This window comes from Schistocerca cancellata, chromosome 1 (genome assembly GCF_023864275.1).
Source record: "Schistocerca cancellata isolate TAMUIC-IGC-003103 chromosome 1, iqSchCanc2.1, whole genome shotgun sequence".
Classification (NCBI taxonomy): Eukaryota; Metazoa; Arthropoda; class Insecta; order Orthoptera; family Acrididae; genus Schistocerca; species Schistocerca cancellata.
Window position 1 is genome coordinate 381,746,174 of NC_064626.1, and position 27,893 is coordinate 381,774,066.

A 27,893-nucleotide genomic window follows, 5' to 3' on the forward strand; every position below is an offset into this window, starting at 1 on the left:
TATTTCATGTAATGAACCACCCCCTATTTGTGGTTGTGAAGCCTTATAGACAGTAGCTCACATTCTGGTGGAATGCCCTCTCATTGTGCTCTCCTTGCCAAACATGGTCTCCACATTCTTTGCGTAATGGTGGTGAACAATATAGAGACACTTGAACTGGTTTTTTATTTGCTCTGAGAGATTAGTTTTATTCTTGCATCTAATGTTTTAAACTGCTTGCAGGGTGAAGTCTGTGTGGTTGGGATTGGAATGTCTCCTTCCACAAGCTGGGCCCAGATGGCCATCAACCATACCCCCTCCAGCAACCACCGTCTTTTACTCTTTGTATAATTACTTTAAGATGCAGTTAGCCTTTTCTTCTGTTGCAACCTGTTTTATTTTTCTAAGAGTGCCCCTTCATTATTGCACTCCAACAGAGGCACAACCTTAAGGATTCCTTATCTTTGATAATAGCTGACGATGAAGGAACAGGTTTTTATACTTCCTCTGAGAGAGAGTGAGTTCTATTCCCGTCTTTAACTGTTTGACAATAATGGATCGGGGGTGGGACACATTCCAACAAATGCTAAGCCCAGAGGGGACACTAGACTGAATGTGATGTGAGTATTTCTCTCGCCTTGTTTTAGTATTACTGGTCCTACTGATGTTCATTATGTTTCTAGCTATTCAATTTTTACTGTATGCATATCTGCTCCATCTAACTAGAAGGAATTATTTATTCCATTGTCATCTTAGCTCTGCATTGGTTCAGCGAGGTGTCAAACGTGGATAAGGTGCCTGTTGCTGCAATGAGCTGAGGGAGGGGGCTTGTCTGCTTTGTAGCCTGTAGATTGATCCTACTCACATGCTTTTACTCCTCATTCAATTATTCCTCATCACTGGCATTAATATTGCTTTCAGCACCTGTATTTTACTACTCCTACATCATCTTTCAAATTGATCAAAATTGTGGCTGAGGTCATTAATTCCTGATAGAGGGTCCCATGATGACCCCACTGTTTTATTCCTTATCTGTCCCAAACAACCAACAAAACGCCCTTTTCCTTTCAAAACATTCTAGTTACTTGCTTGTGTTTCAATGTGAGAGCATATTCTTTTGTTGGCCCCCTCCAGAAATTAATATTGTATTGTACATTCTGTTGAGACTAACCTCAGACACAGCAAATACTGTGGCCTTATTGTATTGTCATCAGTAATATATCTTAGTTCTGAATTTCATTCATAATTAAAAAAAAAGAGAGAAAATGATATAGAAGTCCACCTGCTTCTAAGACTCTGTTTGTCCTTAATTTCTTTTGTTCACACCAGTAGGCCTATTTTATTACTCTAACTGGAGTTTAAAAGGTGAGTGAAGACTAACCTTCAACAATACGTTAAACACAGTAGATATCTTTAAAATTTGGAGGGGGTGGGGGTTGCACACAATATTCTCCAGGCACTGTGGTCCAACTGTGATATGTAGTAGTCTTCTGTGAAACAGGTGAGGTGAACATGGAAGATGAAAGTTTCACAGAGAAGTAGGAACAAGTAGCAGTGCAGTGCCAGAGGAGTTTCTCTGGTGTTAGCAATGTGTCTCTCAGATGAAGCAATTAGCACAGGAGGGGAAAACATGGCAGACTGCATCAAAACAGAACCAAGAAAGGAAAAAAAGTGGGGACTAGAGAGAAGCTTAAAAGAAGCTTGTGGTGTATGTTGCATTTGAAGACATTTGGATAGATGCTTAATCACAATTGGAGTATCAAGACACACACAGAGGTATCAGATATGTATACAGATAACAATCTTAGGAATGGAATCAGAGGTAGGCACAGTAACTTCTGATTCACTAATATGATTTATTGTATTAAAAACTGTTTGACAACCCATATATCAGTGTTGCCTGTGTCAAGTTACTGACAGTCAAACATTTATGTAATATTTTACAGGATGCTGTTCCTGCAGCTCAGTTTGACTGGACAAGTAGTGGACTGGTTAACCCCCTTGACGGTAAGTATTTACTTATCATATCAAATTCATAGTATTATTGGTTAACAAACATTGTGACTTTTTAAAGAAACTTATATGAGTGATAATTTTATGCCGTCTGTCATTAGGATAGTTTCAGGTTTACTAATTTGTATGTAGCTTGTTCTTCACTGACTTTGCTCTGTAAATATTTTCTGTGTAGCTATTTGAAGAGTGCTTAGCAACAGGTCTAGTAATCCATCTTCAAATTGAGTTTTTAGCCACCACTGCTGAGCTGATGTGTAACATAGAACCCATTTACTGTAACTTTTCGAGGTTAAAATAGATTCTTTGTGACTACTATCATGGTTATGGAACACACACTGTATTCAACCCTAGAATCCCCTGCTTCTTTCCATTAGGAATTTGTGTAAGAAGGTTTCATAACACCACAGTAAGAGTTACTCAAGAACACCAGGAACAATGTACAATCCCAGAATGGAGTACCAGATTGATTAGAATTGAAGAGTGGATTCCACCAAAGAAGTTGTATATTGCCACATCTCTTCATCCTTGTCATAATAATGCATAAAGATTTAAAAAAGTCAAAGTCTTGTGCCTGTGATGTAAGATGTAAATAGAGAAACTAATTAGCTCTTTGGCTTGAAGAATTTGTAAAAAATGAACTGAAACAGTTGGTTTGGTCTTGGTTTAGAACACTCTAGCCATCCCTCTTACAAATATATAGATATTTTGACCAGCTTCCAGTACTTGCATAGCATTGATTAATTTAATAATACTGTGTATTAAGAGTTTAACAAGAAAATACAAAGAGCTTATAATCCTATCATGTATTATCTCAGACACTTTGAGCCTCGTAGATCAGTCTGTATAAAACCTACTTCATAACTTTATGAGAGTATCACCTTTCCCTGTAATCAAGCTGTGGAAATGCTAGGTAGGAATATCAACAATGTAGGAGAAGATAAGATTGCTAGTTACCGTAAAGAAGACATATCAAGTTTGAGACAGGCCCAATTTTTTAAAAGGCACTCACATATAGCTGTCGGCTACAGCCTTTGTGTTTACAGTAAACACACACACATATACACACACACACACACACACACACACACACACACACACACACACACACACACACAAACAAACAAACAAACAAACAAGCACACGTCACGCACACATGACTACCAACTCCAGCATCTCAGGCTGGAATGCATCACCATGTGAGATGCAAGCAGCAACACTCTGGAAGGGGTGGGGAAGGGAAGGGATAGTAGTGTACAGGTGGGAAGAGAGACAATCACTGTCTGGCGGAATGTGCAGGCAGGTACTAGACTGCTGACTGGCGCAGCGTCAGGAGATTGTGGGGCAGGGAGGTGGGGGGAAAGGAACAAACGAAGAGAGGAATAGATAAAGATATGTGGATGCATTGTCAGAAGGCTGCAAATAAACAGGGTGGGAGAAGAAAAAGGGAAGGAGATGATAGGGCAGAAGGGGTGGAAACTGTTGGGTTGAGGGTGTGGACACAGTATGTTACCGTAGGTTGAGGGCAGTATAATTACAGGAGTGGAGAATGTATTGTAAGAATCATTCCCATGTGTGCAGTTCAGAAAAGCTAGTGGTGGAGGGAAGGATCTAGATGGCTTGGGTAATGAAGCAGCCATTCAAATAAAGTGTGTTATGTTCAGCTGCATGCTGTGCCACAGGGTGGTATACTTTGCTCTTGGCCACAGTTTGGCAGTGGCCATTCATCCTGGTGAGCAGCTGGTTGGTAGTCATACCAGTATAAAAGGCTGTGTAACGATTGCAGCAGAGTTGGTAAATGACATGGTTGCTTTCACAGGTGACATAGTTCCTGATGGGGTGGAATAAATCTGTGACAGGACTGGAAATGAAAGTGCTGGGTGGGTGGATTGGGCAGGATTTGCACCTGGATCTTCCACAGGGATGTGATCCTTGTGACAAGGGGTTGGAATTGGGAGTGGCATAGGGTTGGCCTATGATGTTATGGAGGTGGGGTGGGCTACAGAACACCACCTTAAGGAGGGGTGGGAAGTACATTGGTTATGATGGCCCTCATTTCAGGGCACGATGCTTTGACAAAGTCCTGTTGAAGCTTGTGGTTCCATTGTTCCACTCCGGGATGGTACTTTTGGTGATGAAAGGGACACTTCTTTGTGACTGGTTTTAGGTGGAGATGGGAAGATTGGGGTTGTGAGGGGAAATGGTAAGGAGATCTGTTTGCAAACTAGGTCTGCATGATAGTGCCTATCTGTGAAGGCCTTGATGAGACCCACAGCATGATGAGTAAAGGAGTTTTTGTCATTGCAGATATGTTATCTCCATGTAGCCAGGCTTTATGGGAGGGACTTTCACACCAGAAAGGGATGATAGCTGTCAAAATGCAGCTACCGTTGGAGGTTGGTGGGTTTAATGTGGACAGAGGTGCAGATGGAGCCATTAGAGAAGAGGTGGTCAACATTTAGGAAAGTGGCACACTGGCAGGGCGTCTACGACCCGGGACAACCGGGAAAAACCCGGGAATTTTTTCATCCGGGAGAAAATCGCGAAAAACCTGGGAATTTTTTTGAATTCCGGGAATTTTTCATTGTTTTTGTTCTCAGATAAATTTTTGTAATTTTGACTGGTAAGAACCAATACTCTTAACAAAGGATATTACTGTATCCTGCTACTGCAGAATAATACTGCAGCAATAAAACATGAACAAGAGAAAAAACTGAAGTAAAACTTAAATTGCAAAGGAAATGCGCCATATACAGCAACGAAACACAGTGCTCATACAAGCGTCTGCCAACAGCAAAATGTACCAAAGGCTTTAGGAAGACTGTGCAATGCTCCGTAACAACGAATTGCCTCCGATGAGCATGGTGTCACAACTGTTAACATTAGATTTGGTATAGCAGTTACAAGTGGGATCATGCGCATGCGCAGTTGAGTAGTATCTTCTTCCGCTTGTGGCTATAGAAACATGGCTGTTGGCTGTGTAAGCAGCCACAAAAAAAAAAGGGGGGGGACAGCTAGGTGCTACCGGGAAGAATTTTACTGGCGCGGCCAAGCTGCCAGATTGCGCAGCAGCCCTAGATCTAGGCATGTGTGTGTGTGTGTGTGGGGGGGGGGGGGGGGCAATTCATATTCCTGAGGAGAAAACCTTGTTTCACAAAGCACCTAGCATCCAGCGCACGTTGGTCTATCGATTATTTGTATGACTTTGAAACATGTCCCTGTCAGTTTTTGAACGTTGTTGAACACATTCTAAGTTGATTTTTGAATGAATCATAAGTTGATTTGTGAATGCGTGCATAGTTTATCTGATGTCTCTGTCAGTGGAATCCTCATCACATCTAGAAGTAAACTTTCCTGCAGACAAAAGGAGCTATACGAGCTGAACAGAGTATAGCCGAACGAAAGAAAGCCAACTACTGTCCGATTATGTGGCTGATTGGGTTTGCAAATGATGAGCGTTGTTATGATTACCAGCGAAATCCATAGATTCAGACTACCAGAGTGCGAATAAACGGATAGCAGGAATAACAGGTAAGAAAGATTATGCATTATCTTCTTGGTGTATCCAAGAAAATGAAATTTTGACAGAAAATTTTTGGCCAGATCGATATACTAGCAAGGGCCAGTTGTACAGTCTCCATCTAGCAGCCGCTTTAAGGTCTATTCTCGAAGTAGTGCGGAAAACGCGTTGTATGAACACGTAATAACGCCTAACTGGAGAATAATCGCGGGATAACTAAACTGGTGATTCTGGCAGAGTTAGTCAAGTTAACCGGTGAATAAGCTTTGACACTGGCAGGAATAGATATAGACTTAGTGATGACAACATTGTTTGTTAGAACGAGGAAGGAGAAGAAATGGTGACATCACTTAAATTATGGAAGAATATGACGATTCCAAATTTATATAAAAATTTCGCACTACTACTTTTCGATCTCGTGCTTGAGAAACTGGAGCGTATGAATGAAGTGTAAAACTATTTCCTAACGTAAAGCTTTTTGATTGTAGTTGGCCTAATAGGCATTTGATATTGGTACTTTGTGAATTATATTCTGTCGTGTTATAAAAATGACCATTTTGCCAAAACAGTCTCGTTTATTTGGCGTTTGTTACAATTGCTGCAGTATTATAAAGGCCTGTTTTGTTTTATCTTGCAGACAGTGACAAAATACAGGTAATCAGGTCGAGAAACCACACCAGTCTTGGGCTTATTTGTAATTACAGCTTTTTCAGAATTAGACAGCGACATTTAGATTCTTCATGTAGCAAAATGTTTGACGAACTGTGATGAGGTAACAGATCCTTTCGCAGAAAGGAAAGCACACCATGTAAAGCTGTAGCAAGATTAGAGAGAAAAAAATTCTAGGAGCCAAGGATTGAAGAAATGTGTACTCTCTTGCTTGTCTCTTCTCTTTACTGGTTTTATGTATCCTATACTTAATTTTATGTCACACAAAGCATCAAGTTGTTAGCTAATAGGGGATAAAGAGTGCAAATTTTCTGAAGAGTTTTTTTTTTTAAATTTCAACTGTCCTGAATATAGTTTGATGGCAACCAGTACAAAATATACATGTTTCAATTCCACAGACCGAAATACAGTGATGTGCAATAGAAGAATGCTGTGTGAAGAGGTGTGGCGCTGCACTTTGTCACACTTAAGATCAAATAACATGTCTTACAATTCCTCGGACATGTGTGTTTTATGTATCAGACTCTTCAGAAAGATTTGTGCTACAAAATTAACATATTTTTGAAAATTCGATTTTTTTTCAATTTTTGACGTCCTATCTCAAAACGCTCGAGGGACGCCACTATCTACTATTGCCCTGGTTCGGAAATACCGTAGATACGGATCTGATGCACAGAGCAGTTTGAAGCGGGAAGCGGATAGTCTCCATGTACCCGTGTTTACATTTAGTGATTTTGCTGTTTCCTCTTTGTCTACTGCACTCACGTCAAATGAAAACAAAATTGATTTCTTTGGCCGGGAGCTATCATGTGAATTAAAATACATTCACATAATTACGGAAGGCTAAAATATGTTATTATTTTCAGATTTTATTTTATTTCCACCTTTCTGACAGTCAAGCATTAATTGCCATACAGAACAATGAAGTTTTTTTTTATCGGTTTGGTGAAGACTTTTATTAATCTTTTCTGCTGAGGCAGTCAATATATTTGAAAAAAAGGGTGTAATTTCAAACTATTGACTAGTTTCAACTGTTCGGTGCATTTCAAGTGTACGTTTTCATCTTCTAGCACGTATGGCATTATGCCATAACAAAGAAACAGACATGAGATAAAGTACTGGTACCCAAGGAAATTTATATCCCGAAACCACATTGAAAAGCTTAATATCAGGTTGATGCCTACTTCACTGGGAATCTGGGACTCATTTAAAAATCAGCTCTTTGATGATGAGCAATGTAGAATAATTTATATCCCAGAGGATCACACTTTTATGTCGTTATTAAAAAATTTACTGGCACATTTGTGTGATATATCTTGAAATGTAATACGTACATAAAAGACCAACATTATATGTGAAAGCTTTTTCTTGTAGCAACATTATATATATTAATTTAAACCATTAACTTTTCCTGCTCGTGTGTTCGCGGTACTTAACAGTGATGTTGCTATTGGCTGATTACACCACGTGTCCGAAGCTCTGAATATCTGCTCTCATCGTCTGGCGAGATCAGGTGACATGAGCTATGATTGACTTACAAATACGCATCGTAATCTCAATTTCAATGGTTCGAAAAGTAACATGCGGTGTTTGGTGGAAATTGTAATACGAAAATATGCAGCGTACATGTTACTGCACATCAAACATCTTTCCAAACGGTGTTTTTTCCTCTGAGTTTCGTTTTCTAAAGCGCCGGAAAATTCTACATCCATGTATAAAACCATAACCATTGATAAGTTATACAGTTCTGAGAGAAAATATACTGTCAATTAACAGGGAAAAACTATGTTTCCACCCAGGAGAAAGTGTATTTTTAACCGGGAAATCGAGAGAAACCTGGGAATTTTTTTTCCTTGTCCGCGTACACACCATGACTGGGTTGATGAGAACCACATGAAGCGAATGTGAGAGCGGATGATGATGTTGTGAAGGAACGAAGATGGGGTGCTTGGCCCTAGTCCAGATCATGAAGATATCATCAGTGAACCTGAACCAGACTAGGTTTTGGTGTTTTGGGAGGCTAGGGAGGTCTTGTCTAGGTGGCCCATAAAAAGGTTGACATAGGAGCATGCCATGCAGGTGCCAGTGGGCTGTGCCGCAGATTTCTTTGTATACATTCCCTTCAAATGAGAAGTAGTTGTACGTTAGGATGAAGTTAGCAAGGTGTTTGAGGAATGTTGTAGTGGGTTTGGAGTTTGAAGGACGTTGAGAAAGATAGTGTTAATAGCGGTAAGACCATGGGCACAAGGGATGTTGATGTGTAAGGAGGTGGTGTCAACAGTGATGAGTAGGGATCCAGGAGGTAGAGGGGTGCCGATGGTGGAGAGTCAGTGAAGGAAGTGGTTGGTGACTTTGATGTGGTAGGCTAGACCACAGGGAACTGATTGGAGGTGTTGGTCAATCACTGGTGAAATTCTTTCAGTTGGGACACAATAACCAGCTACAATGAGACATCCAGGATTGTTGGGTTTGTGGATTTTGGGGGCGTCATAGGCATGATGAGGGAAATGGATTCAGGGATGATGTTCTGGGAAAGGCCTAAGGCTTTAAGCAGGGGTTGCAGTTTGTGTTGGATTTATGGGATGGGATCATTCTGGCAAAGTTTATAGGTGGAGGAATTGGACAATTGGTGAAGGCCTTCTGCCAGATAGTCCCGGCAGTTCATAACAACAGTTGTAAAACGTTTGTCTGCAGGTAGGATGATTAGGTCAGGATTTGGTTTGAGGTTGTGTACAGCTGTACTTTTTTCTACCGAAAGGTTGGTGTTTTGAGGAAGGAACCTGGTGAAGGATGGTGAGGCTAATTTGGGGTAAGAAATTTCTGGAAGTGACCAGTGGGTGGTAAGGTGGAAGGGAGGTGGGGGGGAGGATCGTGACTGTCTGGTGGTACAAACTGCAAGAGGCAGGGTTCAGTGTTGGAATTAGGGTGGTTTTGGCTGGAGGGGTTGGTGGCAAAGAAGTGCTTACATTGCAGGAATCAGGAGAAGGAAAGTAGGCCTTCGTCAAGTCCAGCGTGGTTAAATTTGGGTGTAGGGCTAAAAGTAAAGCCGCTGGATGGAATTGTAACTTTTGTAGAGCTGGGGATTTTGATGGAAAGGTTAACAACACTGTTACGGGATTGTGTTGGCTCTGGATTTGGTGGGTGGTTGTTAGGGAGTTTCAGGGGATGTGGCAAGTTGAAAAGGTCAGTAAGGCAGGTGTTAGCTGCTATGAGGGGTGGACAAGGAGGAACACTGTGGATATGATAGACGTTGGATAGTGATGCCCTGAGGCGGCAGCAGGATGTCAGCAACTTGGATAATTTTTGGAGGTGGTGTCTGGAATGCTCTTCCAGGTGCTGGAGAGCAAGGGATTCAGTTTCAGAGATTGATGTATGGAGTGGGGATTACAGAGTAGTAGTATCTTGCGGAGGGAGCAGAGGCGGTTCTGAGATGCCTGTGCCATGGGTTGCAGTACCAGGTTCGTGAGAGCCAGGGCAGAGATTGGCAGAATCTGAAAAGGTGAAAGAGGGGTGGGATCCAGAGAAAGGACTCTTTACAGTTAGGGCATTTGGGGGGATTCCATGGTTTAGTGAGCATTTGGGAAACAGGATGTGGGACTTGGTTTCAGTCAGAGAAAATGATATTTTTCTAGACTGGTGCAGAAAGATGGGGCAAGGGTCCATTGTGCCAGGAATGGTGCAAAGGAAATGGGAATGACACAGAAATGGGCAAAATAGGGTCCGACAGAAAAATGTAAACACACTATAAGGAATGAAAAGTATTACTTATTTGTTTATTTTACATTTAATAATTGATCACACTTGTTGTACAACCTTCAGTTTAGCACATTGTTACTTTCAATGTTCAAAATGTTCACCATTGGTGGCTATACAAATAACAGAAAGGCAAGCAGTTTCTGCATCTAAGTCAGTCAGTGTTACAGTGGAGATCGCTGCACATTGGCCGTAATCTCCTGGCGAAGTTACTCCAGTGTGCATGGCTTACATTGGTAGATGTTATCTTTCACAGTTTCGCACAAGTAAAAGTCCATAGGTGTTAGATTGGCGACCATGGAGGGAACTCAGTGGGCCCTCTTTTTGTCCAATCCAATGCCCCGGAAAACTGTCATCCAGGAAAGCTCGTACGGTTAGGTGGTAGTATGGTGGCCTCCTCTCCTGTTGGTAGAAGACCTCTTCATCACCTCCAAAAAGTGCATGTATACCTGGTAAAATTGATGTGCATAACATTTCCAGGTCCACTTCTCCAGTGACAGTAGCATCAAAGAAGCCCTTAGATGATAATCCACACCACACATGAACCCCTGTTGGATTGACCACTACATCCACATAAACATGCAGATTTTCTGGTGCCCAGTACACACTGTAATGCCGATTCACAGTTCCGTTAAGTGTAAACTGTGCCTCGTCACTCCACACTACCTTCGTCACAAATTATTTGTCATCAGTTGTCATTTGCTGATAACATTTGCAAAATTGCATTCGAAAATCAGGATCATCATCATTAATCATGTGCAGTATTTGTGGAATGTAAACTTTCCACTTTGCAGCTTTCAGAATTCTTCATACACTTTTACTGCTAACTCCCACTTCACATGCACATTGCATAGCAGACTTCTGTGGATGATTAAGAAACGTTTCTAACATGAGAGCTGATGAAGAGGGACTAGTAGCTGTATACTGTCTTCCTGATATTCCGTTGTGAATATCACAAATCATTCCAAGCAACGTAAATTGTCAATGATGCATTTAATTGCGATGATGATGATGATGATGATGATGATGATGATGATGATGATGTTTGGTTTGTGGGGCGCTCAACAGCGTGGTTATCAGTGCCCGTACAATTACCCAATCTTTGCTCAGTCCAATTGCGCCACGTTTCTGGATGATGATGAAATGATGAGGACAACACAAACACCCAGTCATCTCAAGGCAGGTGAAAATCCCTGACCCCGCCGGGAATCGAACCCGGGACCCCGTGCTCGGGAAGCGAGAATGCTACAGCGAGACCACGAGCGGCGGACTAATTGCTCGGCGGGTAGGTGGTTCTGTTTCAAACTCTCACTTCCACTGACTTTGCACTTCAATGGCATTATCAAACTTGAAAAGCCACTTCACAATACATTTTCATTACTTGGATGTCAAACGTGCTACAGCCATCTTGTTTTCTCAATACCGAGATGAAAGTACTAACATCTGTTGAACCAAAGACCATACAACAACACACTCGTAACTCAAATCAAATGACAATATTGATATCTCGATAGAGCCAGACAGTGTGTATACATTTTTCTGGCGGACTCTGTAGATGTAGATGTTGATGGTTGTGAGAGGAACTGGATAAGCTAAAAGTTGCATAGAGATGTGTAAAAAATACATAAAGAACACAGAAACATGCACAGCTATGCAAAATACTCAGATACGTCAAAATATTCATAAATATGTGAAAATATGTGAAACTGCAAGAAACCACATGAAACTATACAAAAATACATTAAAAACGTACAGAAACGTGGGTGAAAAGGAACGATGAAGTATGGTAGTGTATATCACAATAAGCAAAGAGAGAGGGAGGGAGGTTTAATCGAGGATTAAAAGTTCATGTGGCACCTGGCATGTGTGTAAAACAAAACTCTAAAAGTATGCCAGGATGAGGGATGAAGTGGGATCAATAGGAATAAATGTAATTAACTATCAGAGGAAAGAATGTGGGACATTAGATGCTGCATCAGCAATCTGCATGGTCATGAAGTCTGTGTTGTTTGTGGACAGTTGTTGATACAGTGTGGCTTGGGAGTAGATGCAGTGGTAAATAAACACAGGAAAGACCCGAGAGAATGGACACTGAGACGAGTAATGCTATAGAGAAGAGTAACTAAGGAAAACATAAAAGGGTTTTAGGATGGAAGAAAGGCATTCGGCAAAAATCAAACAATGGAAACTCCAGGTAGAAATATGAACAGTGTAAGAAAAGATGGTTTGCTACTTACCATAAAGAAGACCGCAGTGTCAGGAGATAGTCGGGCGGGGAGGTGGGCAAAAGGAATAATTAAAGAGAGGAATGGATAAAGATATGCGGATGCACTGTCAGAAGGCTGCAAATAAAGTGTGGCAGAAGAAAATGGGGAGGAGATGATAGAGCAGAAGGAGTGGAAACTGTTGGGTGGAAGGTGCAGAGACAGTATGTTACTGTATGTTGAGGGCAGGATAATTACAGGAGTGGAGAAGAATCATTCTCATCTGCACAATTCAGAAAAGCTATTGGTAGAGGGAAGTATCCGGATGGCTTGGATAGTGAAGCAGCCATTGAAATAAAGTGTGTTATGTTCAGCTGCATGCTGTGCCACAGTGTGGTATACTTTGCTCTTGGCCACAGTTTGGAGGTGGCCGTTCATCCTGGTGAGCAGCTGGTTGGTAGTCATACCAGTATAAAAGGCTGTGCAATGATTGCAGCAGAGCTGGTAAATGACAGGCTGCTTTCACAGATGGCATAGTCGCTGACGGGTAGGATAAATCTGTGACAGGACTGGAATAGAAAGTGCCAGTTGGGTGGAATGGGCTGGTTTTGCTTTGGATCTTCCACAGGGATGTGATCCTTGTGGCAAGGGATTGGAATTGGCAGTGGCATAGGGATGGCATATGATGTTGTGGAGGTTGGTTGGGTGATGGAACACCACTTTAGGAGGGGTGGGAAGTATATCTCTGGTAGGATGTCCATTGTTTTGGGACACGATGATAGGTAATCAGAGCCCTGGCGAAGGGTGTGGTTCAGTTGTTCCAGTCTGGGATAGTACTGGGTGATGAAGGGGACACTCCTTTGTGGCTGTTTTTTGGTGGTGGGAGGATTGGGGGTGTGAGGGGAAATGACAAGGAGATCTGTTTGCGGACTAGGTCTGCGTGATAGTGCCTGTATGTAAAGGCCTTGGTGAGACCCTCAGCATACTGAGCAATGGTGTTTTTGTTTCCACTGCAGGTATGCTGTCCTCAAATAGCCAGGCTGTATGGGAGGGATTTTTGGGTGTGAAAGGGATGACAGTTGTCAAAATGTAGGTACTGTTGGTGGTTGCAGAGTTCAATGTGGACAGAGGGGTGGATGGAGCCACAGCATCCTACCATAAGAATTAGAAGATCCAGATGCAAAATCTACCCAATCCACACAACCAGTACTTCCTATTCCAGTCCTGTCACAGGTTTGTCAGACACCATCAGGGGCCGGGCCACCTGTGAAAGCTTCCATGTCATTTGCCAGCTCTTCTGCCATCATTTCACAGCTTTTTATGTTGGTATGACTACCAACCAGCTGTCCGCCAGTATAAATGACCACAGCCAAACTGTGACCTGGAGCAAAGTATACAACCTTGTGGCACAGTGTGCAGCTGAACGTAACACACTCTATTTCAGTTGCTACTTCACTACCCAAGTCATCTGGATCCTTCTGTTCACCACCAGTGTTTCTGAACTGTGCAGGTGGAAATTATGCTTACAACACATTTTCCACTCCCGTAATTATCCTGTCCTCAACATACGGTAACATACTGTCTCCACACCCTCCACCCAACAGTTTTCACTCCCTCTGTCCTATCATCTCCTCCCCATTCTCATCTCCGATATGTTTATTTGCAGCCCTCTGCCAATGCATCTGCCCATCTTTACCTACTCGTCTCCTTGTTTGTTCCTTTTTCCCTCACCTCCCTGCCCTACAACCTCCTGACTCTGCTCCTGTCTGCAGTCTAGTCTCTGCACGCTCCACTAGACACCTTTCCCTGTGAATTTGACTCATGGTATGTTCTTGGGTTAGCAGTTGAGTAAAGGCACCATTTGATGCAACATGTTGGCAAGTGCCCTACTGATTACCTTCTGGCAAAGAAGATAAGTAGGAAACTAGTTGAAATATTTCATCAAAAGAATACCTCGTATCTGTACTGATGTATGGTCAAGAAGCAGCTGTAGTTACTGCAGCAAACAAGTAAACAGTAATGGAGTTCCTAATGTCTTGCTCAAAAGGACAAGAAATATAAAATGAAGAATGAGATTATGTGACTACTGTCACATTAGAAAAAAGCATGCGGGTAAATCTCAACCCATAGAAAATATGGCAGTTTGGTCATATGAAGAGAGTGACTCACTGTAGGACCTGTCAAGAACATTATGATAACAATGTCCATGGGAAAAGACTAAGAGGAAGATCGTCTTGTCATGGCTGAGTATGATGATATTGATGGACATTGTTTGTATAAAATCAGTTGACATTTCTAATTTCAAATAGCAATTATTTCATGAAGTTATAAAGCTGTGATGCTTTTGTCTATTGTTATATTGAAATTTGAAAAGTTAATTTTCTAACAAGTGCATGCGAACTTGTGAGCTGCAAAGACAGGGACACACAGCTGTGGGTAATTTGTGAGTAGGTGTTATAAGGCCCTTTGAACTTGGTGGGAGTTGAATTCAGGTGGTGAAATTGAGGTTTTATTTTACCCTCTCCAGTTTATGTAATAGTTTAGTTAGGAGCATTTGCAAAAATGGGTACTTTTTGTATGAATTCATCTATGTTCTTTCTCTTGTGCCTGAAATTTTTTATATTTTCATCCATTGTTAAAAATACTCTCCACGCAAGGATATTCCTGCGTTATTTGCTATCCATTTCATAATTTGTTCCATCATGCTATTTTTCTCCTGTGTTGCACACTTTTTGTATTGGCCACACAGGTGTCAAAGGCAGGAAACCTATTTAATGTGCATGTGCACACACAATCCATCAATTTGAGGATGCCAAATAAAACCACATTATAAATTTTGTGTTTAGATTTCCGTTCTGTTACTGCTTTATGATTATAGATGGTTTCTTTATTTTATTTTGAAAATTATTCATTTTCTCAAGATCATAGGCTTGGATCCACTGTTTTTTGATATACAAATTTTTTAAATTATAAGGTGACCATCGAAAGCCAACAAGGAACTACTACTTTCTGATGATCCATAGTACTCAGGGCACGTAGTATTGAAATTCCTACATCTTTAGCTTGTGTGTGCAAAAATTCACGCGTTACAAATCTGTCAGTTAATTTGTCTGTAATTGAGAAGTTTATCCTGTGTAACTTCTGGATTGTGCTGTTAATCCTGTATGCTCAGTGAAGTCCTCACCCTCCCCTCTGTTTCTCCCCCCTCCTCTTGCACCCCCCCCCCAAATCTGTTTCCATACTCAAAACATTGTCTATAAGTGTTGTTGTGTAATAACTTGCGTCCATATTGTTGTGTCCAGTCTGTTTCTGAAAATTTAGTACTCATTTGCATCAAAACTCAGTGATCTATAGACAGGCAAAATTCAATCAGCAAGGAGAGGATGCACTGTTCTGCCATTGTCCTGCTTCCTCCCCCCCTTCCCACTCTTCTTTCATCATTTATGTTGAATGGCTAAAATTCATAAAATTGTAATTACTTTGCAGTGTGATTCTCTTGATAAATTTTAGAGCTTGATTTGTATGTCTCTTGCTCCATTAAAAAATAAAGAACTGCATGTAAGAGATATAACATATCTTAACAATTTGTAGTGGTTGTCCTTGTTTATTACCATAATTGTGTGGTAATGATGTCTGTCTTGTGTTTATGCTGACTAAATTGGTCATGGAAGCAGGCTGCCAGTCAGCCCTGCTTGACCTCGACTGTCTCAACACATTTGATAGCTTAACAACATCCTCCACATCTGACACTCTTTGGGAGTTCTGCAGTGAGTATTGGTGTTTCAGCTATGTTCTGCTTGCTTACTGCAATGACCCTGTTTGATCTTCCTGTTATGTCCATGCATGATTCTTTAATGCAGCATGTAAAATCAGCTTTTAATTCTGTCTTGGAATGCAGGAGATTAAAAGAAGTGTTTTATGTGTTCCATATTTACACTGATCTACATCCGAAGGATTCTATAGTGGAAGTAGGCAATTGAGAGTATGATGATCCTGTTAAATTAGTGTGATGAGATGGTAAAAAGAGAGATTGTGTTATGGAAATGAGACTAGACTGCAGTAATTATTGGTGGTATTGCAGAAGTTGTTTTCTAATAATTAGACATAAAAGTAGAATATTAAGGTTGCGACTTGTGTTCATACTTATTAATGCATCAACTTGTCAAATAAAGAAATTGATCTGACAGTAGAAGGTCGATTGTAGTATAAAATAGTAAATAAATTAGATCTTTACTTTTATTAACCACATACCGCATATATGTATGCTAGTTTGTCGAAACTTTTGCTGTAACACGGGGAAACAGCCAACTACTAATGTAAATAACAACAAATGTAATCTAAACGTGAACAGCCGCCTGAAGATGAACATCTCAGCATGCAACTGGTAACAGTGTTGTTTGTGTAAATAAACAGTGTTATTGACAGTGACTGGTTGCTGTTTTCATCTTTGCAAGCATCATCTTGTATAATGTATGTGTATCATGTACGATTTTCTTATCTGAATATTTCAGAATGCCATTGCAAAAACAACCACACATAGTTATTTGTCTCCATTCTATTTCACTTGGTAATGTATATCACTAAAATATTCTATATCTGATAAAAAATAAACATTTTTGTTGTTTATATTTGTCACATCATTTCTTGCTGCTTTTATGTTTCTGTACGACTAAAGCAGTACCCTTTTTGTAGCTTTTTGAAACAATTTAATCATTCTTTTTTCCATTTCATTTCCACGTTTTACGGACTCTTTGCATTTAGTAGGCAGATTTATGATAGGAAGGTAATATTGCTATTTCGTTTTTCATATATGAAGTCTTCACGGGTCGTCAGCCGAGTAGCGTCGTCGTCTCGTAGCAGCGTTTCGACGGAACGCTTCTCCACCTTCAGGTGAAGTGTTGGGATACCGTCGCTCACGGGCCGATATCTCTGCTGGACCACTCTCCGCTTCCTGCCACCGGCCAATCACGCACCCACAGAATTGCCCGATGCGCTCGGAGTGGCTGGTGGTGGGGGGGACACGTGTGCGGGGTTAGCGTTCCGGCGTCTGTCCCCATCCGCTCCGTCCTCAGCCCTCGGTGGGACGGAATGTCCTTCTCCGATTTTCCCGTCCGCAGGCTCCCGGGCCGTGCCGAGACGGTAGCCACTGTCGCAGTCGATGAGATTGTAGTGTAACCGTATTTCTACGGACTCTTCGATTACCGAGTCCCGAAATCTGTCCGTACTGCATATTTTCTTCATGTCCACAAAATCAAAGGTGCGCTTCTCGTCAATACTACGTTCCGCCACGGCAGATTTGGCGGTCCGACCCGAGCGTACGTGCCCGACGAGTTCGTTGCGGCGCCGCAAGATGCCTATATATATCGCGTCCCACATTCGCACCCGATCTCGTACACGCCGAGTGCCGTCAGAACTAGTGGATCCTCCGTTGAACTGAGAAGGTCTCCGATTATTCCCACTGCGCGGAAAACGGTCTTCACTTGATGTTTGTGGAGAATTCTGATGATGTTGGCTGTCGGAGGAGCTGCGTGTGGCCAGAACGCATAGCCCGTCGCCCAGTCTTCATCCGGCCTGTCTTCTTTCTTTGTGTGGCCGGTCTCCAGAGTTCTCGGCTGACAACCTACAAAATTCGCCGAGAAAGCCTGCACTCGAATATTTTGTTTTTGTTTATCTGCCGAAGGATGTTCTTTTCTGTACAATTATTCTTAACTCGTGTCTTTCGACTCTGATTCACATCCACATAGGAGAGGCTTTCAGTATTGTTTTTTTACATCCTATGCTCATTTTCGTGTCAGAAAGTTTTCCGTCGTCCGGTTCAGTAGGCTTAACACTTTGTAAGATTATTCGGTGGGGACTAATGGTGTCAGTCTTCAGTAGTCACTGTGGAAGGCAGTAGTTATATTTACTCGTGAGTGAAGAATTCTCTCTTCTGTCGATCCCACCGTGTCACCTTCTTCGCTACTGATACAGTTGAATTGTTCGTCTGGGCCTGTGCGAGAGACGTGCACTCTTAGTATATGTTTACACACTGCAATCCACTCTTTCACTGCTCGGTAGAGGGGAGAGCTTACATTGTGATATACACTGAGGCTCTTCCCTTGTACCATTCCTGAGAAATGGAAAATGTGCATTGTACAAGCTATTATTAGACTAAATCTTTATGGAAGAAATAAACAGTGAGTTGAAGATTATTCGTAAATCCTCTGGAAACGAGTTCCTGAAATTTTATAGGTATATTGCGTCGATATATTAGGCGTTGCTCTTAGTGCCCCCGGTTGAAATTTTTCAGTATTTCGGTACACTTTCTTGTGAGGTATCCTTGTCCGTTCTTCATGAATTTATTAGTATTCGATTAAAGGAACCGGTAACATTCTTCAAATGCACTGCCTGAAATGGAGCAGTGTCTGAACAAAATCTCTTGCCAGTTTCTTAGATATCTATCTTCTGCATTTTGCTCTACAATCACAGTCTTGCAATCACCAATTTGTATGGCAGTTTTCTTGTACATTATCTATATGACTCACTTTGAATTAGTTATTCAGTGTATGTAAATAACTTACCACTTAATTTTCTTTTAATTGACACTCCTCGGTTAGCCACTACTGACCTTATATGTAGGGTGACCCAAAAATTCATTAACATTTGAAAATGCACTAATTAATGGAATAATGTAGACAGACAGGTAAAGTTCAAGATGCATGAAATTATATGGGGTTTTACTGAAACCAAAAGATTGCAAAAACTGGTCAATAGGTGGTGGGTTAGCCACAAGTTAAAAGTCTACCTCAGTTGCCCAACCTCATTACGGATGCTAAAAGACAATGTCCAATGGGAATGCCTCACCATACCTACTGGTATGCTGTACAGTGCTGTTCACAACATTGTCCATTGACTACAGGCACACATTTTCAGCTGTCCACATCGAGGTATATCAACACCACCTCTCAGCAGCTGAGGTTTTCAGTTAGTTATCATTTATTCCAGGGAAAAGCTGCACGGTCATCAACAGTAACTGTTCTTTCGAGAACAAGTTATTGTCTTCGTATATATAGTTAAAGGCTACCTAGCCGTTGACCTTCGTCTGTGCGAATGCGCACAGGTTGCCAAAACTCTTACGGGAATCGCCAAAGCGTGCATGAGTAATGAGTGGTTGGGCAAATGTCTATAAGGTACAATACATATGTAGAATTGTGGACAGTTGGGAATGTGAGTCTCACGGGAAACGTGCATGGTATAAGTCCCTGCAGTCGCGCTATTCATCTGTGTCCTCGGTGGCTCAGATGGATAGAGCATCTGCCATGTAAGCAGGAGATCCCGGGTTCGAGTCCGTCGGGGCACACATTTTCAGCTGTCCACATCGAGGTACATCAACAACACCTCTCAGCAGCTGAGGTTTTCATTTAGTTATCATTTATTTCAGGGAAAAGCTGCACGATCATCAACAGTAACTGTTCTTTCGAGAAAAAATTACTGTCTTCGTATATATAGACTACAGGTATGTTGAGCATTTGTTGTTTTGTATCATACGAAGTACCATATGTTGGCCATTTTGTACAGTTTTTGGTTTCAGTAAAACCTCCTGTCATTTCAAGTATGTGCGTCAATTTTTACTCCTCTACCTTCATTATTCATTGAAGTATTGAATTTTCAAATGTTATTGGACTTTTGGGTCACCCTGTACATTCTTTCCTCTTGTTGCAATTGATTTTTGTCAGTATTTAGTGTGTGTTAAAATACAGAAGCAGAGGACTCAAAATGTTTCATGTGTATTTGAGTGAGCTGTGACAGAATTGGTCTAGTCACCTCTTCTTAAGGCTTCCCAAGCATAATTTCCTTTTTTATACATATTGGTGTTTGGTTTCAGTTATTCTCTCATTTGCCGTCCAGCCTACTTTTTCTTTTTTTGTTCTCTCTGATATTGCTTTATTTCTTTCATAATATTATGTATTTTACATTTTGTACAAATATTTTCATTCTTTCCTGGGCATTAAAATATACTTGATCATGTGTCTCAAAGAAGAATCATTCCTCCAGGTACTTCTTTGTTCAAAGCTGTGCCAGGAACCGTGTGTGCTATGAACTTAACCTCTTGCTTTTCAGGTGTTCCATGGGTGTGCAGTTTAGACTGATGCTGAATCTGTCACCCCAGATAATATAAACGATAGATTACCCCCATGAAGCTAATAGGCTACTTGAAAAATCAGCTGCCATGCACATTGGAAAATGTTGTTTGATAAGTTCCAGAACTTGTCAGGGACCTCGCCCATTGCTCATTGGCAGGAGCACCTGGACATTTCAGTTGAATAATTTACTTAAATGGTCACTGAATAATAGTTTGATCTGGTAAAATAATATTTATTGAAACAGTGTGTAAAAATTACTCATGGCACATAAGCACCGAGGTTATAAAACGATTTGAGAATGAATTTATGCATTTAAAACAGAAAAATGATAAGAAAATGAATGGTTGCTCGGGTTGACACTGGCATGATGCTGGACAATACAGTTGAGATCACCAGCATGATGCTGGACAATTATGGTTGAGTTGGTGGCCAGACATACGAAGGACACAAATTATGCTATCTACTCTGATTGCAAAACTTTAGAATTACACAAAACAGAGTGGACAGCAGATCAATGAGTAAAGGAAGAATCAGAAAGAAACATCACTAGATGGGTGAGCTCCAAGGAGTTAATTCTATATTGAAACAAAACATAAGTGGTTGTGAGAAAAATCCCATTTGAAGTAAGAAGGAGATTGCAGAAAAACTTGCATACCACTGCATGAAGCAGGTAGATCAAGGAAAATAGAAACCAGGAATAAACTCCCCTTCCCTCCGTATATTGAGATTTCTGAAGTTGGGAGTGTGCAATGCAAATGCAGTCTTACTGAGACTGCCATTGAGGTGATTGCTGACAAGTCTGGTCGCATCGTACAGTGCCCGCTGCTAATTGTATCTGGGCTAAGTGGTTGTGATGTGATTCCGAATCGTGGATCTCATCATCCTGCTGATTACTTGTTGTGGATTCACGCAAGTTCAAGACGAAACTTTGAGGACTTAGCAGAGGGATACCCCTGTTAATACCATTGATGAACTCACTGCTATCACCATTTTTGTAGGCTGTGTACTATATAATTCGAAAATCTCTATTGAAGGCTTCCTGTAACAGCAATCTAAAGGCTGACCTTTTCTTGATAGGGTGGTTGGAGGTTATGAATCAGTGGTGTTTGCGTTTCTGCAAATATCAAATGTGGCTTTAGTGGTGCATGAGGTGATCTGAAGATCCAGATATGGTAATGTCCCCTCCTCATTGTTCTGAGTAGTAAATTGAATGAATGTTCTTGAGTAAGCCATTCAACTCATCCACCAGATTATTCATCAGGATGTCACTGATTCCTGTTTTGAGTTTTGTCCTAGAGTGCACACCCTTTCTGATATTACTTAAAATGAGAAAGAAACATTATTTTTAGAGAAAGGATTGTCCTATGACATCAGTGAAATGACCAATCAATGATAGATTAGTTTGTTGATCTCTGTTATTTTGTTCTGACAGGCAATGAATATTGGGTACAAAGTTCTGAGCCTTTAGGCTCTAATGTTTTAGTTAAGTGAGTACAAATATTTTAATTTTTTCATGTAAAAGTTTTTAATAGTATTTTAATTTTAAATATCTTAAAATAATTTAAGAAAATTATTGTATCAATGTATGCCTCAGGGTTGTTATTCCTTCTTGGTTTATTGTTATGCAGACATTCACCTGAAGATGTGACTTTTAGTGCCATGAAACAGGTAGCGACTTAAAAATAAAGGACGAAATACAGCTGATGCTGTTTATTAATACTGAAGATGATAATTTACTGTGCCTGTCCCTTCTTTGGTAGCTCTGTGTTGCCATGTAACACTATTCAAAATCCAATCAGTGTTGAAATCACCACATGCAATGGCTTCCCAGTTACTTTTATTAAATATTAATAGTACTCTCTCTAACTACCCGATGAAGTTTAAATCAGTTTTTAATGGGACATGTACTGTGTCAGAGTTGCTATTTCTTATGTTCCACCTCCGTTGCTAAAGCACAACATTTAATGAGTTGTTTATTCAACATTTGTTTAGATCTATGGCTTGGGACTTAATTCCATTTTTTGTTTATATAATCACCCATCCTTTCGTTAGAGACTGCTCAGAAAAAAAGTTTTGCACCACACTCATGATTCGCATAGATTGATTTTCTGAACACTCTTTTTAAGTACAGAATATTTCTATGCACCGACACTCGTGTAATGGAGATAAAAGTAACCTGCAGTCTCAGTGTAGTTCAGTAGAGGACAATGTTTCCAATGAAGAAAGGGACAAAGTGGCCTGAGTACACTGTTAAGTTTGTCAACATACTTCAAAGGATAACTTTAGCTTAGTTTGTGTACACTGCATTACTTTATGGCAAAAAGGGTTTTCAGCAATGGAAATCGATCACCAAGTTGACACATGCCACAGTGATATCATTTGGACATTCAGTCATTCTCATGAGGCACAAAATGTGCATCAGGGTGATCATCTGTGGTCAACAACACCAGCTGCTAGTGATTACTATCTTCAATTATGGCTTGTGGGTACCCAGTGGTGGACAATTCATTTTAGGAGGAAACTAGGACGACAAGGTTGACCCAAACAGAACACAACATTCTGCTTACGATCAGTTTTGCATCTCTGCTTCCTTTGAGCTATGGTACAAAGCCCCCTGCTCAGTGGTATGCAAATGTCATGAGCAAGGAAACATCTGGAATGAAAATTGGAGCAGTGGATCCTCTTCGTTGATGAGAATGGAGGCAGTAACATACTGATGCACATCTCAGGCATACAGTCACTTTCACTGAACAAATATTGCAGTCTGTTTTCAACAAGTCGGTAATGTCAACAAATAATTCCGCAGTTGAACATATGTGTAGGGTTGGCAGAATTAGTATTCTGAGATGTCTGAACAACGGCCTATGCAGAGGTTGCAAACTTGACACCACAGGTCAGTCTGAGAATATTCTTGGTGGGTAAACAGAGTTGCCTCAAAATATAACATCATAGAAGATTAGACACACGAAGTAAACAAGCCTGTGTGTTTCAGTGTCAAACACAGTGGAGATTATTGTTGTAGTGATGTTACAGTCTACTATATCAGCTACTTTAATTATGTCAACTTGTGCATCTGCAGGATCCTCCTACCTATTGACCAGCTCTAATGTCCGTATTTTGGTGATGAGTTTGTCTTTTAAGATGGTAATATACAAGAATGACGGCACTCCCCTCTTGAACACCTTCCTTCAGGTGGCATAAAACAACCAAAGGGAATGGACAGCAATACTTGCTGCGATGAACCTGACTGAACATGCTTGGGACTTGTTGGAATTTTCTGCTCCTTGTGGCATCCCTCTCACACACTTGATGACTACAGGAGGGCCACTATTGGAGGACAGGCTTGAGCAGCAGTGTCTTGACCGCCTTGTAGGCAGCACTCCGAGTAGGATCCCAGATTGTTGCAATATGTAGGGTGGAGTGACACACTAACTGCATATTACACAGAAGCATATTGTTTCCACACATGTGCAAAGATGTAGACTTTCAAATAGTTGCCACTGTTTTGGTTACTTTTTTTATTTGATAGTAACATTATTTGGTTTCATACAGCTGATACTTAAGTGGTGAATTTTTTGTCTTTTTTTTATTGTGTCTACAATTGTTATGACAGTGCATTTTTTTGTAAATATTCTTTGCAGTTTGCTGCTTATGGCCAATATATGGCCAAAACAGTCATAATTAAGTGTGTTACTGTGATTGTGTCTAGAAGAAATAAAAATAATGTATGTAAGTTGTAACAAGACAGAGATAATGTTCATGACTGTTTAAAAAAAGTAACTTTATGTAGCATTTCACGTAAGTATCAAAAATATTTATATTAGCAGCAAAAATTTGTATCCTCCATTCATTTCATACAACATTTGCAGACACTGAGTCACTTGGAGAAGGTGCAACATGCATATGTTGAATATTTGTTGCCTTTGGTTTTTATATTGCTGGTAAAAATAATAAGAATAGTAATAAACAGAGCTCCACCAAAGTAAAGCGCATTTTCTTTAAAGATATAGTGATTGTGCAAATCCCTGTGTATATAATACAGGTCAGTACATTTTATCATGGTAAAACATAAATTTGTCTGTGTGATTATTATTCCACTATTTATAAAAGAGGAAAAACAGAATGCTGCAAAAGCCCCAGGTACATTGCATGCCTGCACCAAAACCTAGTTTTAAGTTTCAGATGGCTACCTTGACTGGTGAACACTGTAGGAATTATCTCTAAATCTCATTATCAGTTTATTAAAACTTAAGTTGTAATTATTCTCTTCCTTTTCAGGTTTAGCAGCTGAGCCAAATAGTGTGACTGAAAATTGTCATCGTTCAACACAAGAAGAAATGACAAGTGCACCAAGACAGTTAATGCAAGACCTGTTGACTTCTGCGCCACTTGGACCTGTGCCCTCTTCTCATAATAGACATGAGGGTCTTTCACAAGATGCAGTTGCTGTGCTGAATGCTTTCCCTGATCTTTCTTTCATGCAATCAAAATTGCTTATGTTTCCATTGCGCAATTCTCCTCCTGGAGACTGACTGGCTTGTTTTTAATACATCAAAAGGCTTGTTTATTAAGTTTGAAGTGTTCAGTATTTGTTTTAATATGTAAGTAAGTTTGTGTTTCATTAGGAATACTGAAAGCAAAGAGAACAGAATAATTTTTTTCCATCAGTGTCTTGCCACAATGAAAATTTGGTGATGGTGCCATGTGCCTTTATGTTGATATACTAATATTCTTACCTTTTCACCTGAACAGGAAGTACACTTAGAGACTGCAACATATTAATAGTATTCTGTCAGCTACCAATCTTAAAATTCGTGCACTGACAAACAGAGAATACTTTCAAATTGAAAGGTGTAATTATATACAGAGAAAAATATTATCAAATTCTGACTATGTGACCTTTATAAAATAAAAATAATTTTCTGTATGTGTAAGTAATCTGACATATCAAAACTGTAACACAGTGTAAAGGCTTTTCTAATAGAAAGTACTTTGTTTATGGCAGCTAAGAATTGGTACTTCAAGAAATATAACTTCACAGGCAAGTTATACAGTATTATTGGAGAAGATTTAACAGTATTTATAGCATCTCACTTGATAGCAAGGGTGTCATTAGCTTAATTTTACATGTTTTAGGGAAAACTAAATTTGATTGGAATATAACAGAAGTAAATTCAGTAAGGAATTTCGAAATGTTCGTCACTGGTGAATATTTTCCATTGTACATGTATTTTAATTATTAAAAAAATGTACTTAAGCTGGTATTGTATTCAGAAAATTATGGAACAAAGTGAAAGTTGCAATTTGACTTCATTTCTTGTTTTTAAATTTATAGTTACCTTAGTCCCATTTGTAGGATTTGTAAAATTTTTCAGAAACATGCTCTAGGTTTACCAGTCATTTTTTAAAAATATTTCTTGACATTTTCAAAGAATAAAAACACCAGGTTGGAATATCAGTGGTATAAGTAAAAGGCTAAATTGCTACCCTACACATTTGGCCAAAGACTTCTTCAGAAAAGGAAGCGTGCACGAGCGCATTTTGGGGATTGGAAGAAATACTGGTATAAGCTTGTAATGTCTAATAGGGACTACTTTGAAAGAGGTAACATTTATGTAGATGAATAAATGAAACTAATTGCAAAAAATTAAAATGCCTTATACTGCTTGACTGCACCTCATAAAAGATATTCTCAGAAACGTTACTGAAGAGAGTGGAAAAATAACTAAAGCCACAAACTGGAGAGGACCGAGGAGGCTTCAGGAAAGGCAGATGGTGTGCACAACAAACCTTTAATCAGGAGCTGGTAATTGCATATCAGAAACAGAGAAGAATGAATTTCATCCTCACATTTGTAGGCTTCAAGATAGAAAAACAACACCGAGTTTGGATGGAAAATCCAGTGAATTGGTTGAAGATACCTTAAGCATCCAATGTCAATTTCAGAGGAAAGCTTCCAGAGTCTTTCAAGAGCAAAACTGGAGCCGGATTGGGGGATGGACTCCCACTTTGGCTTTTTTGTTGTATCCTTGATAAAGTGATCATAATGGTGAAAAGAAATCAAAGGAATGGTTGGAATGCAGTGGGAGACAGTTAGAATACAATGGGAGGCTAGAAAAGAGGAGTACAATTAAAATGTCTGATATTCATAGATGACTGTGATATTGTTGGAATAATTAGAACAGGAGGCTAATCAAACCACACAACTATACACACAAGCAGCTGAAGCAGATCTACAGATCTCTGTCCAGAAGACTCTGTGATGATGAAAATAAAGACAGTTTGTGGATGAGTGACAGTAGAGGGAGGAAAAATTAGAATTCAGAGAGACTCAAATATCTAGGGGAGTGGACAGCAACTAATCTGACAGAAAAAGAAGTAATGGGAGCTCGAATAAACAAGATGAACCTATATACCCAAATAGGGAGTCTGACATCATCAGGAAAGGGGGCGTACTGGTTAGTGTTGCTGGCTGGCATGCTGTGGGTAGCCACACCCCATCACTAGCATGTATTTGTTACTGAGTATTTATCATTTCTGGAAGGTTCCCAAAACTTCTTATGTTTGTAACACACGCATATTTTTGAATATTCTGTGTTTGTATAAATAGCAACACTCTTCGTGCAAGAGTTCCGTTTTGTACTGGCAGTATGTTGATATCTTTTATCTCTCAGTGCTAAGTGTTGTACTTCATAGACAATTGTGTTCTCAGATTTGAACTTGATTTTTACTATGACATGACAATATGTAATGATGAAGTGAAATATATCAATGTGGTGGTGTAATTCATGAATGTTTACACTATTTATGTATGTCAGAGCAAAGGAAACCAATAGGTAATTATATAAAAATTCAGGCTCTACTGATCACATGAAAAGCCCGTGCTTGTAGCCACTGTGTGATGACTTACCCACCACCACCAAGTGTTGACAAGCCAGTGACAGCTAGGATTTTATAAAGCAAGATTCCACCACCGTTCCCCATATGATATGTACATAAAATGATTAAAACCTACAAATAACATGCCCAGTAGTAAAGAAACAACATATTTTAAATGAAGACTTAAAAGTATGGTTGCAAATCTGGCATTTTTAAGTCTTGTGTAACTGTTCAAAAAAGTTGAAAGCAGCAGCCAAGTTGCTGAAAGACTACCACCCTGTCCAAGTACTAAATGTGGAATGGTATGAAAAAAGATGTCGAATATCAAATTAAGGAAGGACAAAGTTACTCAGAACAAAATAAAGATTCTGCTTAAAATTAGGACAACCCAGAAAACATTTCAGTGACAACATTGATAAAGCGGGTACTTTGAACTAGATGGGTTGAGACAGTAAATGTGCTCTAAGACAAAAATCTCACTGTGAAGGAATTTTCCAAATGGAACAGAAATCAGTAGATATGATATACATGTAGAGACAAACAAATGATTACAATTTCAGAAAAATTGAATAATTTATTCAACAGAAAGATTTTCACAAATGGAGCAAGTCAATAATGCATTGGTTCACCTCTGGCCTTTATGCAAGCAGTTATTTGACTTGGCACTGAATGCTAAATTCTATCCAATATGAGTGTTAAATCATCAAAATCCCGAGCTGGTTGAAGAGCCATGCCCATAACGATCCAAACGTAACT

General features: G+C 40.0%; 1 protein-coding gene across 3 annotated transcripts in view; it reads left to right on the forward strand.

Moving 5' to 3' along the window:
• Positions 1-25,571, forward strand: part of LOC126175153 (aftiphilin) — a 66,657-nt gene extending 41,086 nt beyond the window's left edge. The window contains exons 6-8 of one of the 3 annotated variants that reach the window (XM_049921734.1): positions 1,926-1,986; positions 15,810-15,902; positions 24,537-25,571. In XM_049921734.1, the coding sequence (XP_049777691.1) occupies positions 1,926-1,986; positions 15,810-15,902; positions 24,537-24,790 (408 nt within the window). In that variant the 3' untranslated portion in view covers positions 24,791-25,571. Of the gene's footprint in view, positions 1-1,925; positions 1,987-15,809; positions 15,903-19,555; positions 19,631-24,536 lie in introns of all 3 variants that reach the window. The other 2 variants (XM_049921752.1, XM_049921743.1) reach the window with 2 other exon arrangements.
• Positions 25,572-27,893: the final 2,322 nt, after the last annotated feature.